Source organism: Saccopteryx bilineata, chromosome 6, assembly GCF_036850765.1.
Source record: "Saccopteryx bilineata isolate mSacBil1 chromosome 6, mSacBil1_pri_phased_curated, whole genome shotgun sequence".
In the NCBI taxonomy this organism is placed as follows: Eukaryota; Metazoa; Chordata; class Mammalia; order Chiroptera; family Emballonuridae; genus Saccopteryx; species Saccopteryx bilineata.
In genome coordinates, this window is record NC_089495.1 from 105,501,968 (window position 1) to 105,520,084 (window position 18,117).

The following is an 18,117-nucleotide window of genomic DNA, read 5'->3' on the forward strand; positions in this document are numbered from 1 at the left end:
AGACACAGAGGAGGACAAGCTAATGGATGGGAGTTTTGACAGTGATGAGGATTTGTATGAATTTTATAATGAATAAAACTTGAGTTCAATAACTTTATGTAATACTTTTTTTTTCTTCAAATTTTGGGCCCCCAAATTAAGATGCGTCTTATCCATGGGGAAATACAGTAAGTGACTGTCTTAGCAATGCTTATTACACTTTTTCCCACATTATCAATAGTAAGCCCTCTTTAAATGCTGTTTCCCTGGCAAGTCTATTTAACTGCCACTGCTCCTCTGAAGAATGTCACTTAGACATTTCTAGGTGCCTTCCGTTTTTACACCGCTATTAAAACATTTATCACACTGTATCTGCTCTTCACCCACAGTTCTCTTCCCTTCTCTAACAAGTGTTCCCCAAAAGGCCAATAATTGTCCTACAGTTTGTATCTCCTAGTGATTGGCAGAGCTCAGCTCCTATTACACGTCCCGTCAATGTTTGTTTTTGTTTTGGCCCACCTTGCTTTACGGATTGGGCGGGAGGCGAGCGGCGGTGTCCACAGCACCGCCCCGGAGGAGAGGGCGCGCCGGCGGCCGGTGCAGCCGCCTGACACTGCCCGCGGAGCCGGGCCGCATCCCCTGACTCACCCGCAGATGGGAGAAGGGCCCAGTCTCACCCACCAGACTGTGCCGGGCCCCGTTACCGGCGCCCATGCCCGGAAGGGGGAGTTTCGGGTAGTGACAGGTTCGCGCGGGCCGCAGCCTCGGGGGAGGCGCCTGGGCGCAGGCCCGGGCTCCCTGCCCAGCCCGCCCGACCTCGCGCCCCCGCCCCGCGCACCGCCCGGCGCCCCGGTTCCCTCCAGACGCCGGCGGGCCCGGGAACCTCGCGGACGTGACGCCGCGGCCGGAAGTGACGTTTTCCCGCGGTTGGACGCGGCGCTGTGTTGCCGGGCGGGGGAGGGCTTGTCGGTTTTTCTCAGGGGACATTCATATTATTTTTGTAACGGGAGTCAGGAGAGGACGGGGCGTGCCCCGACGTGCGCGCGTCCCTCCTCCCCGGCCGGCCTCACCGCTCGCTGGCTCCTGCTCTGGCAGGGCGTCATGCCGCCCAAAACCCTCCGGAGAGCCGCCGCCGCACCCCCGGCGCCGCCGCCGCCGCCCCCTCCTGAGGAGGACCCCGAACAGGACAGTGGCCCGGAGGACCTGCCTCTGGCCAGGTGAGCGAGCGGAGCCGCTGCGGCGGCCGGCACGCGGGATGGGCGCCCCGAGGATGCGGCGGGACGGGCGCCGCGGCGTCTGGCGGGGGCGCGTCTTCGCCGGGGGCCGGTCCCGGCGGGAGGAGGGTCCCGCCCTGTCCCCCATCTCGGCGGAGAGCCTGGATAAGGGTGACAGGGGTCTGGTTTCGGGAGCGAGGGTAGGGCAGCCGGAAGGGGTCTGGCTTTAGCTTGACAGGTGTCGGGCGGGTGGGGCTCGGGTCCCTGAGCGAAGTGACAGGTGCCGCCTTTCCTCCGCGGGACTAGAGGCTCGCAGGTGGCGGGTAATTTCGAGGCCCCGTCAAACCGGGAAAAAAGGAAACTAACCCCCAAGACAAAAAGAGTAGTGTCTCTTGGAGAGTTTTTCTCCTATTGAGATTGGTAGTACTCCGGTGGTCGCGTGACTTTCTGTTTTGGTCTCCTGGGATGCAACAGTTGGAAATGTTTTCCTCTGGACGTGCAACTGCATCTGAAGCCTCGTTCCGGGGGAGGCCAACCAGAAAAGCCTTGGACGCTGCTGCCGAGACGCCAGTGGACCTAAACCTCAGGGTCCTGAGTGTCATTTGCCCCAGCAGTACTTGGCTGAGGTGCTTCGTAGGGTTCTCTTACAATCCTGCTGAGTTCTTGGGGGATACAAAGCCATCTTAGTGACTGGTGGAACGTAACTCTTGAGAAAAATTGGTGTATGGGCAAGAGTTTAGCCTAAGTACTTAAATGTTTCTAAACGTTTTTTGTTTTTGTTTTTGTTTTCTTGTGGTGGCATAAAACTGTTCTTGCATGTTAGTCTGCGTCAGCGTGTCTCTATTTCTTCCATTTTGCCTTTTGGCTTCGAGCCAGCAAGGGTATGGTGGCTCACCCCCCTTTGTTTTGGTACAAAATTAGTGGTGTTCTTGTGATCTCACGAACTGTTTTTTTAAACCTAAATGGAATTTAATTTAAGAAAGTTCTGTTACCATGATATAATTAAATATCATGATTATGCAGGAAGATATTTACTGTATTGCCACATCTTGCTTTTCTTGATTGTGATACTCTATGGTTAAGAAGCGAAGAATGATCCTGACCGGGAGGTGGTGTAGTGGATAGAGCGATGGAGTGGGACGAGGAGGAGCCAGGTTCGAAACCCTGATGTCGCTAGTTTACCTGGTTTGAGCAGGACTCACCAGTTTGAGCCCAAGGTCGCTGGCTTGAGCAAGGGGTCACTCTGTCTGCTATAGCCCCCCAGTCAAGGCACTTATGAGAAAGCAATCAATGAGTGCCACAGCATATCAGAAAGCAGTATGAGTGCCACAACGAAGAATTGATGCTTCTCATCTCTCTCCCTATCTGTCCTTCTCTCTATCTCTCTCTGTAACAACAATAACAACAACAACAACAACAAAAAAGCGAAGAATGAGAGTATAGTCATTATTCTTGTCAGTACTGGTTCTACTTTGAGACTATATATCCATTGCAGGGAACTGGGACACCTTTCTGTCCCTCACCACTTCTTGCCTCTTTCTAGTCCATTCCCAAGTACTATTTCTTTCACCTCCCTAGACAGGAACAGAATTCAGGCCAAATTGTAAAATTTGGAAACTTTTGGAAATGGCCTGTAAAAGAGGAAATGGCCTATTGAAAATTTATATATTTAAATACACTGTCTTATGGGGTCAATTAAAAGTCATAGTGACCAGGTAAAAAAGAGTCAGGGGGAGTTGTGGGAGAAGACATTAATTTCTGATTAAACTCTGGTGTGTCCAATATTTGAAAGTTTCCCTTTGGAAAAAGCGGTTAAGCCTCCCTAGTGAAGTGTTCCATGTTATTAACAGAGCTTTGGAAGCATTCTTGATTACTGTATGGTAATCAGAAATATTGAAGCCCATCACCTGGGACTGTGTTTCTTTTATATTTTTGAATTTTTTAAAAATATACCTTATACTGCAGACTGGTGGTTGAAAACCACAGCCTTAATTCATAGAATTATTAAATTCTCCTATAAGTTAAAAGCATACAAGGTGCAGTTTGCTCTTGATTATCTATACCCATAGAAGGTTTCTTTAGCATGAACAATCAAGCTCTATAGATTAACTACTTAGCAAGGATAGAACCAATGCCTGGCAAGTTGAGGCTGAGAAACTTAGGGGTGGATTCAGGACCCAGTCCAACTGCTGTTCCAGTGACAAAGTCCATTTCTACCATGAGAGTTGAAATCTTATTTCTGTTGCATTATCTCTGGCCTAAATGATGTAATTGAAAGGGAGACCCTCTCTAGTTACAGCAGGCTACCTTCATTTTGAGATAACCAAAAGTTAATTATATTTTGAAAGAGGGTTGGCAGTCTGGAATAGTGGTCAAGGGCACTTACTGACTGTCATCCCAGGTGAGTGCTTTAACTACTCTGATTTGGTACTTAGCTGCAAAATAAGGGTATAAGACCTAATAAGTCTAATATGGAGATTCTGTGGAACTATGCATCTGAGCAACTTTATATGGGGTCATAGTAAATATTCAAAAACCATTAGCTTATTTCCCTTATTATTATTATTATTATACATATATTATTTATACAATATTACACATACTGTTAATATATAAAAATTATTAACTATTCCTTATAATATTATACTACTCAAAAATTCGGGAATATTTCAAAATGAATATGAAGTGATAAAAAAGCATTTGATTTTTTTATTAAACAAGAATATCAGAAAAGCAAGCAACAAGTCAAAGAAAGTTGTTTGATTATGCAAATGAGATGCAAAACCAACTTTTATTTCATTGATGAAAATGCACTATACAAAAGGCTGAAAGTACTGGAGTATTGACACATTCCCTGATCCCCTAAGTTTTGTGAGCACTATATTATTAGATGTCAAGTAGACACTCAGTGAATGAAAAGGAATTAATAAAAAATTTATGTCAAGTTAATCATTATGTAAGAAATGCAAGTAGGTAGGCTGCATATGTGAAACATTGATAAGTGTGGACTCTGTTTTAACTGTCACTGATAGTGAATTGATTTTATAGTAAGGGGGTTCCTCTTCTTCCTTTATTATCCCAATTTTCCCAAACAGCTTTAGTTACTTTACTCACTTTCCTTCACAAAGCTATTTTGTTGCTCTGATGTATATGTGGTTCACCAGGCTAACAAACATTTTTCACTGTGTGGTATCCTCATTTTAGAAAGACTATAAAAAAGTTAAACATATGCTTAAATTCTAAGTGCATCTATTTGAAATTTTAAAAGTTTCTTTAAAATGGTCCATATGGTATGTACATCACAGTTGGTACAAAACTTCCTGTATTTAGTTTGAAACACAAAAACAATGCACATGAACTATATTCTTTGAAAAATAACTAAAAAAGCTGCCCCTGCATCATAATGCAGACTTATACCAAAGTGTTGACAGTATTCAGAGAATTAACAAAACAAGCTGAATAGTCAAGTACTGAAACATTTACTTTGATTTTTGGTTACAACTGATAGGAATAAGAGAACTTGCTTCTAAATTAACTCAGGACACCTTATTTATTTTATTTTTTTTGTACTTTTCCGAAGCTGGAAACGGGGAGGCAGTCAGACAGACTCCCGCATGCGCCGGACCAGGATCCTCCTGGCACTCCCACCAGGGGGCGATTCTCTGCCCATCCGGGGGCGTCGCTGTCGCGACCAGAGCCACTCTAGTGCCTGGGGCAGAGGCCAAGGAGCCATCCCCAGCGCCCAGGGCAACTTTGCTTCAATAGAGCTTCGGCTGTTGTAGGGGAAAAGGGTGACAGAGAGGAAGGAGAGGGGGAGGGGTGGAGAAGCAGATGGGCGCCTCTCCTGTGTGTCCTGGCCGGGAATCGAACCCGGGACTTCCACATGCCAGGCCGACGCTCTACCACTGAGCCAACCGGCCAGGGCCAGGACACCTTATTTTAACTCCCTGAAAAAAACTTGCAATATGTATTCTAAACAAAAGCAAAATTAGGCACTTTTAAAGGCACTTAAAAAGAATTTACTTCTTGTAGGTTTTGCAGCTAGGTGGCTATTTAAAAACCCTCACCCCTTTGACTGTCATTCTGTGACCTTGAAGGCAGAAAGCTACATGTACCCTATGGGAGGGCTTTGATTGGAAGAATGGTTTTGTAAAACATTTATTTTCCTAAGTAAAAATTTAATGAAAAAATATTTCTAAGTGTAAATTTTTTCAAGGATAAATAAGACCCTAAAGTACTTAGTGATGCTGCCTTTCATAATAGAGCCATTATTTGCAAACCATTGAAACAAATGTTTACTTAATTAGTTTCATTTATAATTTTGTGCCTATTAATATATATATATATATTTTGTAGGCTTGTATTTGAAGAAACCGAAGAACCTGATTTTACTGCATTATGTCACAAATTAAAAATACCAGATCATGTCAGAGAAAGAGCTTGGTTAACTTGGGAGAAGGTTTCATCTACAGATGGAGTATTGGTAAGAATTTTCCATAAATTTTGAATACATCTTCCTCACCTTAAAAATAATTTTTGGATCACTGTAGAAAATTTGGGAAATAAAAGCTAGTAATAGTGCCTGACCTGTGGTGGCGCAGTGGATAACGCCTCGACCTGGAAATGCTGAGGTCGCCGGTTTGAAACCCTGGGCTTGCCTGGTCAAGGCACATATGGGAGTTGATGCTTCCAGCTCCTCCCCGCTTCTCTCTCTCTGTCTCGCTCTCCCTCGCTCTCTCCTCTCTAAAAATGAATAAAGAAAAAAAAAAAGATTTAAAAAAAAAAAAAAAAAAAAAAAAGCTAGTAATAATACTGTTACCAGAGGTAATTTACCTCATAACATTTTTTAAAAAATCACCACATAAGCCTCTCATTAAAGTACTTTAAAGCCAATCTTAGATAAATTTTATTTATAAATACTTCACTATGATATAATGCCTTTTTTTTTTTTTTTAGCAAAAGAGGGACAGACAAGAAGGGAGAGAGATAAGAGAAACATCAACTCATAGTTGGCACCTTAGTTGTTCCTTGATTGTTTTCTCTTTCTTTTCTTTAAGATTTTATTTATTCATTTTAGGGGAGAGAGAGAGAAAGAGAAGGGGTAGAAGACCAGGAAGCATCAACTCCCACATGTGCCTTGACCAGGCAAGCCCAGGGTTTCGAACCTGTGACCTCAGGGTTCCAGGTCTATGCTTTATCCACTGTGCCACCACAGGTCAGGCCTGTTTATTGTTTTCTCATACGTGCCTTGACTATGGGGCTCCAGCTGAGCCAGTGACCCCTTGCTCAAGTCAGCAACCTTGGGCTCAAGCCAGCGACCATAGGTTTCAAGCCAGCAACCTTTGGGCTCAAGCCAGCGACCATGGGGTCATGTCTATGATCCCACACTCAAGCTGTAACCCTGCGCTCAAACTGGTGAGCCTGTGCCCAAGCGGGATGAGCCCACACTCAAGCCTGAGACCTCAGGGTTTTGAACCTCTGTCCTCAGCGTCCCAGGCCGACGCTCTGTCCACTGTGCCACTGCCTCGTCAGACTAAAGAGTTTTTAAAAATAAAGCCATATATTATAAAATAATTTTTAATGTCTTATAGTATGCAGTAAATGTTTAAATTTCCTGTAAGTCTTAGAATTAATTTTGTTAGAATTCAGAATTCTAACATTTTCATATGATTCTTCCATTTTTTTTGCGTATATATGCATGTCTTTGTAATAGTAATAACACTTAAAAATGAATATTAGTTCTTTATTTATACTGGGGAAATATTGTAAGCACTTTGCAAATTATTCATTTAATGTCCATTGTGATATGAAATATAAAATATTTATTTTACATGTGTTATGTAAAATCTTCATTTTACAGATGAAGACATTGAAATAGTGTGAGGTTAAGTAACTTGACCAAAGTCCCTGGCTAGTAAGATCTACAATACAGATTTGGGATCATATATATAGTTATATAGTTGTATGTAGTTATATATACTTTTGTATCTTGCTTTAAAATTTTAACATATCATGAACACTTTTTATTAATATTTGATATTTGATAATGTAGTTTTCAGTGGTAATATATTTTTTTACATGTATTTTAATTTGTTAATGCTTACTATGATCAGTATTTTTTCTGAACTATTTTGCCCGATAATGAGATAAATTTTCTTCCTTATTCATAGGAATTATGCTGGCACAAAATAAGTCCTTGATAATATATTAAATAAATTAATGACTGATTATTAGAGTAAATTTTTACAAGTTGAATTACTGAGTCAAAAGCTATGAACATTTACAAAACTGTTGGTAATTATTGCTAAATTGCACTTCAGGCAGTCACTTTTAATGAATTTAATTTCTTCTCAGCATTATATTAAAGTACATCTTCTGCTTTTTACTGACCAGATCAATAGAGCAAACTATGTTTATATATATCCCATAAAAATAACTGATTTCTGGTGTCTTAGTCTATTCTGGCTACTATAACAAAATATCATAGACTTTGTAGTTTATAAACAACAGAAATTTATTTCTCACAGTTCTGGAGGCTGGGAAGTTCAAGACCATGGTGCTGGTAAATTCTGTGTCTGGTGAGGGCCCAATTCCTGACATCATAGTGCCTTGTCACTGGCCCCGCATGGTGGAAAGGGTGGGATCTTTCTCTAGCCTCTTTTTATAAGAGCCCTCATCCCATGCATGAGGGCTCTGCCTTCATTACTTAATCACCTCCTAAAAGCCCCACCTCCTAGTACCATCATGTTGGGCATTAGGTTTCAGTATATGAATTTGGGGAAGTCTCAAGTATTCAGTCTATAGCATCGGTAATAACAGAGAAAACAAATCTCAGAGTTCCAAACGTCCGAACATATTCTGGAATTCCTTACTGAAAAAGGAATGCTGAAGTGTTTTGGATGAATGACTTTGGTATTATCATCCCAAAGCATCTAATGTATAACCACTAATTTGGATACTTCATGTTCAAGGCTGATTTTGTGTATATGCAGTTAAAGAGAGTCATAGCTTCTCCACCTCCCTATCTTCTGTAAAAACTAGGCTTTTAGTTTTCAGAGAGTTGGGAAGGGGTAGTTGCTTATAGAGTATTAGTGAATATCAATAGTCTCCATTTTATAAGTGGGTTGTGTTCTAAATCTCTTTGTAAGTAGTGCAACATGATAGTTCTAGTTAGTTTGAACAAAACTTTTTTTATACTGAACTCCAGCAGTAGTAGTTTTAATTGTGGAGGCCCTCTCAGGCTTCAGACTTGAATACGATTAAATGATCCTCCTTTCTTATCTGACCTGCTCTTTTCTCCTGGCTTTGCCCCTGCTTTCTGTGGGAACTGGTATAGTTTAAAACTCATTTCCTAATGGAGCTCATGATGGGGCCTAAAACATGTGAAATCATTTTTGGTTGTATTCTGGAGGAAGACAAGAAAGGAATTTCATGTTACCTTTGTGATTTAGGGTACCTTTTTGGAGGTATAACAGAGGACCACACTTTTACCTAGAAATATTAAGTGATATTTATGTTTTTGAGGTGTGGCTTGAGAATTTAACCTTAATTTATGCAATGATTTCTAAGGGAGAATGTGACAGAGTGTGTGCCGAGAAGCAAATGTCATGACAAAATGAACCTGTTTTCAAAGTAGCTTTCTTGTTGCAATTGGCTCTCTTCTCTGAAACAAGAGGAGGAGGACTGTGGTAATACAGGGATTTCTTTCTTTCTTTCTTTCTTTCTTTCTTTCTTTCTTTCTTTCTTTCTTTCTTTCTTTCAACTGAAAGTAGATAATATTTATTGGAAAAGACAGTGATTTTCAACCCTTTTCATCTCATTACTAAAATTCTGTGGCCCACCAAAAGACACTTTTTTGTCAATCTGACAAAAAAATAGGTATAATTTTGATTCATTCACACTGGACAGCTATTGTGTGTTAGCTGTTGTCATTTCTTTTCTTTTCTTTTTTTAATCTGACAATGTATGAAAAGAGATCAGTGTCCCTGACTAAATAGTCAGTTACTGCATGTTTTAAAAATTCTTGCCACGCACAGGTTGAAAATCGCTGGAATAAAGGACGGGCTAAGAGTAAGGATTAGTTGTCAGACTAGGCTGACTCAAGTCTCAGATCTACTGGCTCCATTATCTTGAACAAGTTACCTAAAATCTCCAAGCCGCAGTTTTCTTATCTGTAAAAAGGACAAGTAATAATTTCTGGGTCTTGGAGTTACTCTGTGGTTTAAATAAATTCACACATATAAAGAAAGACCTTATTAGTATAAATGAGTGCCTGTATTAAGTCATGTAAGCCAAATAATTTGACTCAAGAATTAATATAAATTTTTATGAGAACTTAAGAATCAGTTAAAATACTTGAATTTTTAAATGCATGTGTAGTGATTTTGATGTGGTACCTTTGCTATAATTAATATTTTTAAGTTCCTGAGAGTCAGAAACGTTGTTTATATATAATAACAGCATATATTTGTCCTTTTTTAAGGAAAGTTTTGTCTGGAAGAGTGTTTTCTCCCTTTTGTATTAATGTTTAGGAAGTACAATACATGATTGCTGTCTTAAGATTAGATTGTGTTCATGCTGTTTATGGAGTATGAATATGGAAGGGACTTCTCATTAAGAAATTGGCTGGAAATGCTGTTCATATTGTGACTTGTGATGAATCAATTGTTAAAATTTTGGGTTTTTTTCTGCATGTTGAATGGCATTGTGGAAAGGCCTTGGACATCAAGGCAGAGAACTTTGATTGTAGTTATATTGTACCTGTATGATTTTAGACAAATTGATTAACTCTCTAAGTATCAGTTTGCTCATCTGTAAAGTAGAACTCATACCTGAATGTCAAACTTCTTAGGGTTTTGTCTGTGTGTGCGGTGTATTCAAAAGCTTTGAAATATATTTAGAAAGATAATGGAAAGAATAGTTTGGAACAGTAATTTTGGCCATTTCGTTTAAGTTACACTACAGAAATAGGAAGAGGTTCCTTAATAATCTTAAAAAGCAGACTGTCTTTTTAAAAATTATGTGTAATGAGAGGTGTCTACCTATTACTTTCCAGTCCTGAGTAACATATGTACACTTTCTATTTGAAGATAGTGCTCGTATTCTGATTGCATGGGTGTTGCTGAGAAACAATTTTCTGAGAAAACATTTATGAACATGTATATGAATGTTATATTTTGTTTTATAGATGTAGGGTACCCACAGATTCTTTTATAGATTCATTTTATTATTGAGAATTTCCGATATTTATAAAAGTAAATACAGAAAATAGTATGAACTCTCCTCAACCTCAGCCAGTTTCAACAGTTAAACATGGCCAAGCTGTGTTTGTCCCTGAGCCCAGACTATTTTACAGTAAATCCCAGATAGGGTATTTCATCCATAAATATTTCAGTATGTATGTGGATAAGATAACTTTTGTTATTATTTTTTATTGATTTTAGTGAGAGAGAGAGAGAGAAAGAGAGAAAGGAGGGAGAAGTGGGAAGCATCAACTCATGGTAGTTGCTTGCCATATGTGCCTTAACTGGGCGAGCCCAGGGTTTTGAACTGGTGACCTCAGCGTTCCTGGTCGATGCTTTAAAAGATAAGAACTCTTAAAAAGTAACCACAGTGACCTGACCAGGTGGTGGCGCAGTGGATAGAGCATCGGACTGGGATGCTGAGGACCCAGGTTCAGGACCCCAAGCTCACTAGCTTGAGTGTGGGCTCATCTGGTTTGAGCAAAAGATCACCAGCTTGGACCCAAGGTTGCTGGCTCGAGCAAGGGGTTACTCCATCTACTGAAGGCCTAAGGTCAAGGCACACATGAGAAAGCAATCAATGAACAATTAAGGTGTCGCAATGTGCTACGGAAAACTAGTGATTGATGCTTCTCATCTCTCCGTTCCTGTCTGTCTATCCCTGTCTATACCTCTCTCTGACTCTCTCTCTGTCTCTGTAAAAAAAAAAAAAAAAAAGTAACCACAGTTAATCACACCTAACAAAATGAAATTTCTTCCTCTCCACCCCATTGATTTGAGAGAGAAGGAAGGGGGGAGAAAGAGAATGAGAGAGAGAGGGAGAGAGAGAGGAAGGTGGGAAAGGGAGAAAGAAGCATCAACTTGTTGTTCCACTTAGTTCTGCACCCATTGATTGCTTCTCATACATACTCTGACTGGGGCTCAAACCCACAACCTCAAGATGGAGCTGGTGACCCTGGGATCACATTCCAGGATGACATTTTATCCACTGAGCCACTGACCAGGACATGAGAATTTTTTTTTTTTTTTTTTTGTATTTTTCTGAAGCTGGAAACAGGGAGGCAATCAGACAGACTCCCGACCGGGATCCACCCGGCACGCCCACCGGGGGCGATGCTCTGCCCATCCAGGGCGTCGCTCTGTCGCGACCAGAGCCATTCCAGCACCTGGGGCAGAGGCCAAGGAGCCATCCATCCCCAGCGCCCGGGCCATCTTTTGCTCCAATGGAGCCTCAGTTGCGGGAGGGGAAGAGAGAGACAGAGAGGAAGGAGAGGGGGAGGGGTGGAGAAGCAGATGGACTCTTCTCCTGTGTGCCCTGGCCAGGAATCGAACCCGGGACTTCCGCACGCCAGGCCAACACTCTACCACCAAGCCAACTGGCCAGGGCCGAGAATTTCTTTAAAGTAAATATCTGGTCTTCAAAATTTCTTGATTGTTTTATAAATATTTTTTTAGTATGTTCAATCAGGATTCAAATAAGATTCATACATTATGATTGGTTGGTTAATCTCAAATACCTTTTAATCTGTAGTCTTTACCTCTTTCTTTCCTCCCCCTACTCCTCTGTTTCCTTATACTGTATTTGTTGACTAAACTGGATTATTCATTCTGTGAAATTTCCTACATTGTGTATTTTAGATTTCATCTCCTTTACTGTTGAACATATTTGTCTAATTTACTGAAAGTGGATCTAGAGGCCTGATTAGATTCTGGTTTGCTAGTTTTTGGAAGAAATATTTCAGAGGTATTGTGTATGCTGTTAGGAGGCACATACTGTTATCTTTTTTTAAATTTATTTTTATTTTATTTTTTATTTTTCTGAAGCTGGAAATGGGGAGGCAGTCAGACAGACTCCCGCATGCGCCCGACCAGGATCCACCCGGCACGCCCCCCAGGGGTCAATGCTCTGCCCATCCGGGGCGTCGCTCTGTTGCGACCAGAGCCACTCTAGCACCTGGGGCAGAGGCCAAGGAGCCATCCCCAGCACCCGGGCCATCTTTTGCTCCAGTGGAGCCTCGGCTGCAGGAGGGGAAGAGAGAGACAGAGAGGAAGGAGAGGGGAAGGGGTGGAGAAGCAGATGGGCACCTCTCTTGTGTGCCCTGGCCGGGAATCAAACCGGGACTTCCGCACGCCAGGCCAACGCTCTACCACTGAGCCAACTGGCCAGGGCCTTGTTATCTTTTTTGATGTAAAGCTGTTACTACTGGATTCATTAGGTGTTACTGAATGATTAACTCATAGCTTTATCATTCTTTTTTTAATTATTAGTTGTAATTCTTCTGTATAGAGCAACTTTCTCCATCAACTGTTCTTATTCTGAAGTATAGTTCATTCAGGAAAAGGAGGATAAAAGCTTATTCTTTGTTTTCATTGACTAGTTTTCAAATTAATGAGTTTGTTCTATAACATCCTCCAAAGGGGACCAGTGCTTACAATAATTTTTTCAAGTATTACCTTGATAGCCAATAGACTGGTTTGTTTATAAATAGAGATTTAGTAAGATCTTGACTTAGGGCTGATGCGACATATTTAATAATTTCAAGAATTTTATGTAAATGGGGCTGGCTTTTTTTACTCAGTGTATTTCCCTGAGGATTCATTGAAGTTATATATCTATATTTTAGTTTGCTAGGGCTGCCATAATAAAATGCTACAAACTAAGTCAGTGGTCGGCAAACTCATTAGTCAACAGAGCCAAATATCAACAATACAACGATTGAAATTTCTTTTGAGAGCCAAATTTTTTAAACTTAAACTATATAGGTAGGTACATTCCTTTTCGGGGTAGCACCTGCACGTGGCATTTTGTGGAAGATCCATACTCAAGGGGCAAAGAGCCGCATGTGCTTGTGAACCACAGTTTGCTGACCAGGGAACTAAGTGGCTTAAATAATAGATATGTGTTTTCTCAGTTCTGGAGGCTATATGTAGCATGCACCAGATACGAGAACAAACGTCGGAGACTTTCAGGAGTATAGATGTTTCTTTATTGGCCAGTTTAACCTGCGCAGGGGCGAATTCCCTGATGTCCAGAGACACCGTACTCACAAGGAGCTGCAATGGGAATCGCTCCTAGCGCTTACAGCTATGTCTTTTTATAAGCTCAGCAAGCAAGCAGTTCATAGAAGCAAATGTGGCGGTTAGCTATTGGCTAATTCATACTTATGTAGCATAACAACCCAAATATGGAATGGAGTTTTTCAAAATTCTGCAAGTCTAAACACGTATACTGTTATTGTGTGGTCAGTGAGTCAGTATCTTGAACAACCTAAACACATATACTGTTATTGTGTGGTCAGTGAGTCAGTATCTTGAACAACCTTGGTCATGGCATTCCTAACGGTCAGGGACAGGACCTGCCTGTACACTTAAATTCCCTGTTCTGTTAGTGCCTTGCCCACATCCTGTTATTTTAAACATTCTGATCTTTTCTTGGTCTTTACAGCTAGAAATTCAAGAAGAGATGGCCCTCGATTTGGTGTTTTCTGAGGCTTCTCTCCTTGGCTAGCAGGTGGCCACCTTCTCATGTTGTAGAATGGTTTTCTTTTTTTTTTTTTTATAAAGATTTTATTTATGCATTATAGAGAGAGGAGAGAGAGAGAGAGAGAAGGGGGGAGGAGCAGAAAGCATCAACTCCCATATGTGCCTTGACCAGGCAAGCCCAGGGTTTTGAACCGGCAACCTCAGCGTTTCCAGGTTGACACTTTATCCACTGCACCACCACAGGTCAGGCTAGAATGGTTTTCTTAGTGCACATGTCTAATGTCTTTTTTTTTTTTTCACACTGCACATATCTTATTTATTTTTTAAATTTTTATTAATTTTAATGGGGTAACATCAATAAATTAGGGTACATATCCTTAAAGAAAATATGTCCAGGTGATCTTGTCATTCAGTTATGTTGCATACCCATCACCCAAAGTCAGATTGTCCTCCATCACCTTCTATCTAGTTTTCTTTGTGTCCCTCCCCCTCCCTCTTCCCTCTCCCTCCCTCTCCTCTCCCCCAAACCACCACACTCTTGTCCATGCCTCTTAGTCTCGTTTTTATGTCCCACCTATGTATGGAATCATGCAGTTCTTATTTTTTTCTGATTTACTTATTTCATTCCATATAATGTTATCACGATCCAACCATTTTGTTGTAAATGATCTGATGTCATCATTTGTTATGGCTGAGTAGTATTCCATAGTGTATATGTGCCACATCTTCTTTATCCAGTCATCTATTGAAGGGCTTTTTTGGTTGTTTCCATGTCTTGGCCACTGTGAACAAGCTGCAATGAACATGGGGCTACATGTGTCTTTACATATCAGTGTTTCTGAGTTTTTGGGGTATATACCCAGTAGAGGGATTGCTGGGTCATAAGGTAGTTCTATTTTTAGTTTTTTGAGGAACCACCATACTTTCTTCCATAATGGTTGTACTACTTTACAGTCCCACCAACAGTGAATGAGGGTTCCTTTTTCTCCACAGCCTCTCCAACATTTGCTATTACCTGTCTTGTTGATAATAGCTAATCTAACAGGTGTGAGGTGGTATCTCATTGTAGTTTTGATTTGCATTTCTCTAATAACTAATGAAGATGAACATCTTTTCATATATCTGTTGGCCATTTGTATTTCTTCCTGGGAGAAGTGTCTGTTCATGTCCTCTTCCCATTTTTTATTGGGTGGTTTGTTTGTTTGTTGTTGAGTTTTATGAGTTCTTTGTATATTTTGGATATTAGGCCCTTATTTGAGGTGTTGTTTGAAAATATCATTTCCCATTTAGCTGGCTGTCTGTTTATTTTGTTGTCAGTTTCTCTTGCTGAGCAAAATCTTCTTAGTCTGATGTAGTCCCATTCATTTATCTTTGCCTTCACTTCTCTTGCCTTCGGAGTCAAATTCATAAAATGCTCTTTAAAACCCAGGTCCATGAGTTTAGTACCTATGTCTTCTTCTATGTACTTTATTGTTTCAGGTCTTATATTTAGGTCTTTGATCCATTTTGAATTAATTTTAGTACAAGGGGACAAGCTCTAGTCCAGTTTCATTCATGTGGCTTTCCAGTTTTCCCAGCACCATTTGTTGAAGAGGCTTTCTTTTCTCCATTGTGTGTTGTTGGCCCCTTTATTGAAAATTATTTGACCATATATTTGTGGTTTTATTTCTGGACTTTCTATTCTGTTCCATTGGTCTGAGTGTCTGTTTTTCTGCCAATACCATGCTGTTTTGATTGTCGTGGCCCTATAATATAGTTTGAAGTCAGGTGTTGTAATGCCTCCAGCTTTATTCTTTTTCCTTAGGATTGCTTTGGCTATTCGGGGTTTTTTATAGTTCCATATAAATCTGATGATTTTTTGTTCCATTTCTTTAAAAAATGTCATTGGAATTTTGATGGGAATTGCATTAAATTTGTATATTGCTTTTGGTAATATGGCCATTTTGATTATATTTATTCTTCCTATCCAAGAACAAGGAATATTTTTCCATCTCATTGTATCTTTTTCGATTTCCCTTAACAATGCTTTGTAGTTTTTGTTATATAGGTCCTTTACATTCTTTGTTATGTTTATTCCTAGGTATTTTATTTTTTTTTGTTGCAGTCGTGAAGATTATTTTTTTGAGTTTGTTTTCTAATGTTTCATTGTTGGCATATAGAAAGGCTATGACGGGTAATAGCAAATGTTGGAGAGGCTGTGGAGAAAAAGGAACCCTCATTCACTGTTGGTGGGACTGTAAAGTAGTACAACCATTATGGAGGAAAGTATGGTGGTTCCTCAAAAAACTGAAAATAGAACTACCTTATGACCCAGCAATCCCTCTACTGGGTATATACCCCAAAACCTCAGAAACATTGATATGTGAAGACACATGTAGCCCCATGTTCATTGCAGCACTGTTCACAGTGGCCAAGACATGGAAACAACCAAAAAGCCCTTCAATAGAAGGCTGGATAAAGAAGATGTGGCACATATACACTATGGAATACTACTCAGCCATAAGAAATGATGACATCAGATCATTTACAGCAAAATGGTGGGATCTTGATAACATTATAAGGAGTGAAATAAGTAAATCAGAAAAAAACAAGAACTACATGATTCCATACATTGGTGGAACATAAAAATGAGACTAAGAGACATGGACAAGAGTGTGGTGGTTACCAAGGGTGGGGGGGGAGGGAGGACATGGGAGGGAGGGAGGGAGGGAGGGAGAGAGTTAGAGGGAGAGGGAGGGGCACAGAGAACTAGATAGAGGGTGACGGAGGACAATCTGACTTTGGGCGAGGGGTTTGCAACATAATTTGATGACAAAATAACCTAGACATGTTTTCTTTGAATATATGTACCCTGATTTATTAATGTCATCCCATTACCATTAATAAAAATTTATAAAAAAAAAAAAAAAAAAAAAGAAATGCTATGGACTTTTGTATGTTAATTTTGTATCCTGCGACCTTACTGTATTGGTTTATTGTAGTAATCTTTTTGTGGATTCTTTGGGGTTTTCTTTTTTTTTTTAATTTATTTATTAAATTTAATGCAGTGACATTGATAAATCAGAGTACATATGTTGAGAGAAAACGTCTCTAGATTATTTTGACATTTGATTGTGCTGTATACCACTCCCCCAAAGTTAAATTGTCTTCTGTCACCTTCTATCTGGTTTTCTTTGTGCCCCTCCCCTCCCCCAACCCCTCTCTCCTTCTTCACCCCATCCCCCCTCCCACCACCCCCATCTCTGTTGCCATCACATTCTTGTTCATGTCTCTGAGTCTCATTTTTATGTCCCTTCTATGTATGGATTCATATAGTTCTTAGTTTTTTTTTCTGATTTACTTATTTCACTCCGTATAATGTTATCAAGGTCCATCCATGTTATTGTAAATGATCCGATGTCATCATTTCTTATGGCTGAGTAGTATTCCATAGTATATATGTACCAAAACTTTTTAATCCACTCGTCCTCTGACGGACACTTGGGCTGTTTCCAGATCTTCGCTATTGTGAACAATGCTGCCACAAACATGGGGGTGCATTTCTCCTTTTGGAGCCATTCTATGGTGTCCTTGGGGTATATTCCTAAAAGTGGGATAGCTGGGTCAAAAGGCAGTTCGATTTTCAGTTTTTTTGAGGAATCTCCATACTGTTTTCCACAGAGGCTGCACTAGTCTGCATTCCCACCAGCAGTGCAGGAGGGTTCCCTTTTCTCCACATCCTCGCGCCAGCACTTACTCTGTGTTGTTTTGTTGATGAGCGCCATTCTGACTGGTGTGAAGTGATATCTTATTGTGGTTTTAATTTGCATTTCTCTAATGATTAGTGATGTTGAGCATTTTTTTCATATGCCTGTTGGCCATCTGTATGTCCTCTTTGGAGAAGTGTCTATTCATCTCTTTTGCCCATTTTTGGATTGGATTGTTTGTCTTCCTGGTGTTGAGATTTACGAGTTCTTTATAAATTTTGGTTATTTATTAACCCCTTATCAGACGTATTGTCAAATATGTTCTCCCATTGTGTAGTTTGACTTTTTATTCTGTTCTTGTTGTCTTTAGCTGTGCAAAAGCTTTTTAGTTTGATATAGTCCCATTTGTTTATCCTGTCTTTTATTTTACTTCCCCATGGAGATAAATCAGCAAATATATTGCCCCAAGAGATGTCCGAGAGCTTACTGCCTATGTTTTCTTCTAAGATGCTT

The 18,117-nt window shown here is 40.4% G+C and overlaps 1 protein-coding gene across 2 annotated transcripts in view; it reads left to right on the forward strand.

Annotated features, from left to right (window-relative positions):
* The first annotated feature begins 594 nt into the window (after positions 1–594).
* The window catches only part of RB1 (RB transcriptional corepressor 1), a 215,998-nt gene continuing 198,475 nt past the window's right edge, over positions 595–18,117 (forward strand). The window contains exons 1-2 of one of the 2 annotated variants that reach the window (XM_066236318.1): positions 595–1,196; positions 5,550–5,676. In XM_066236318.1, the coding sequence (XP_066092415.1) occupies positions 634–1,196; positions 5,550–5,676 (690 nt within the window). In that variant the 5' untranslated portion in view covers positions 595–633. The remainder of the gene's footprint in view (positions 1,197–5,549; positions 5,677–18,117) is intronic. The other variant, XM_066236315.1, reaches the window with a different exon arrangement.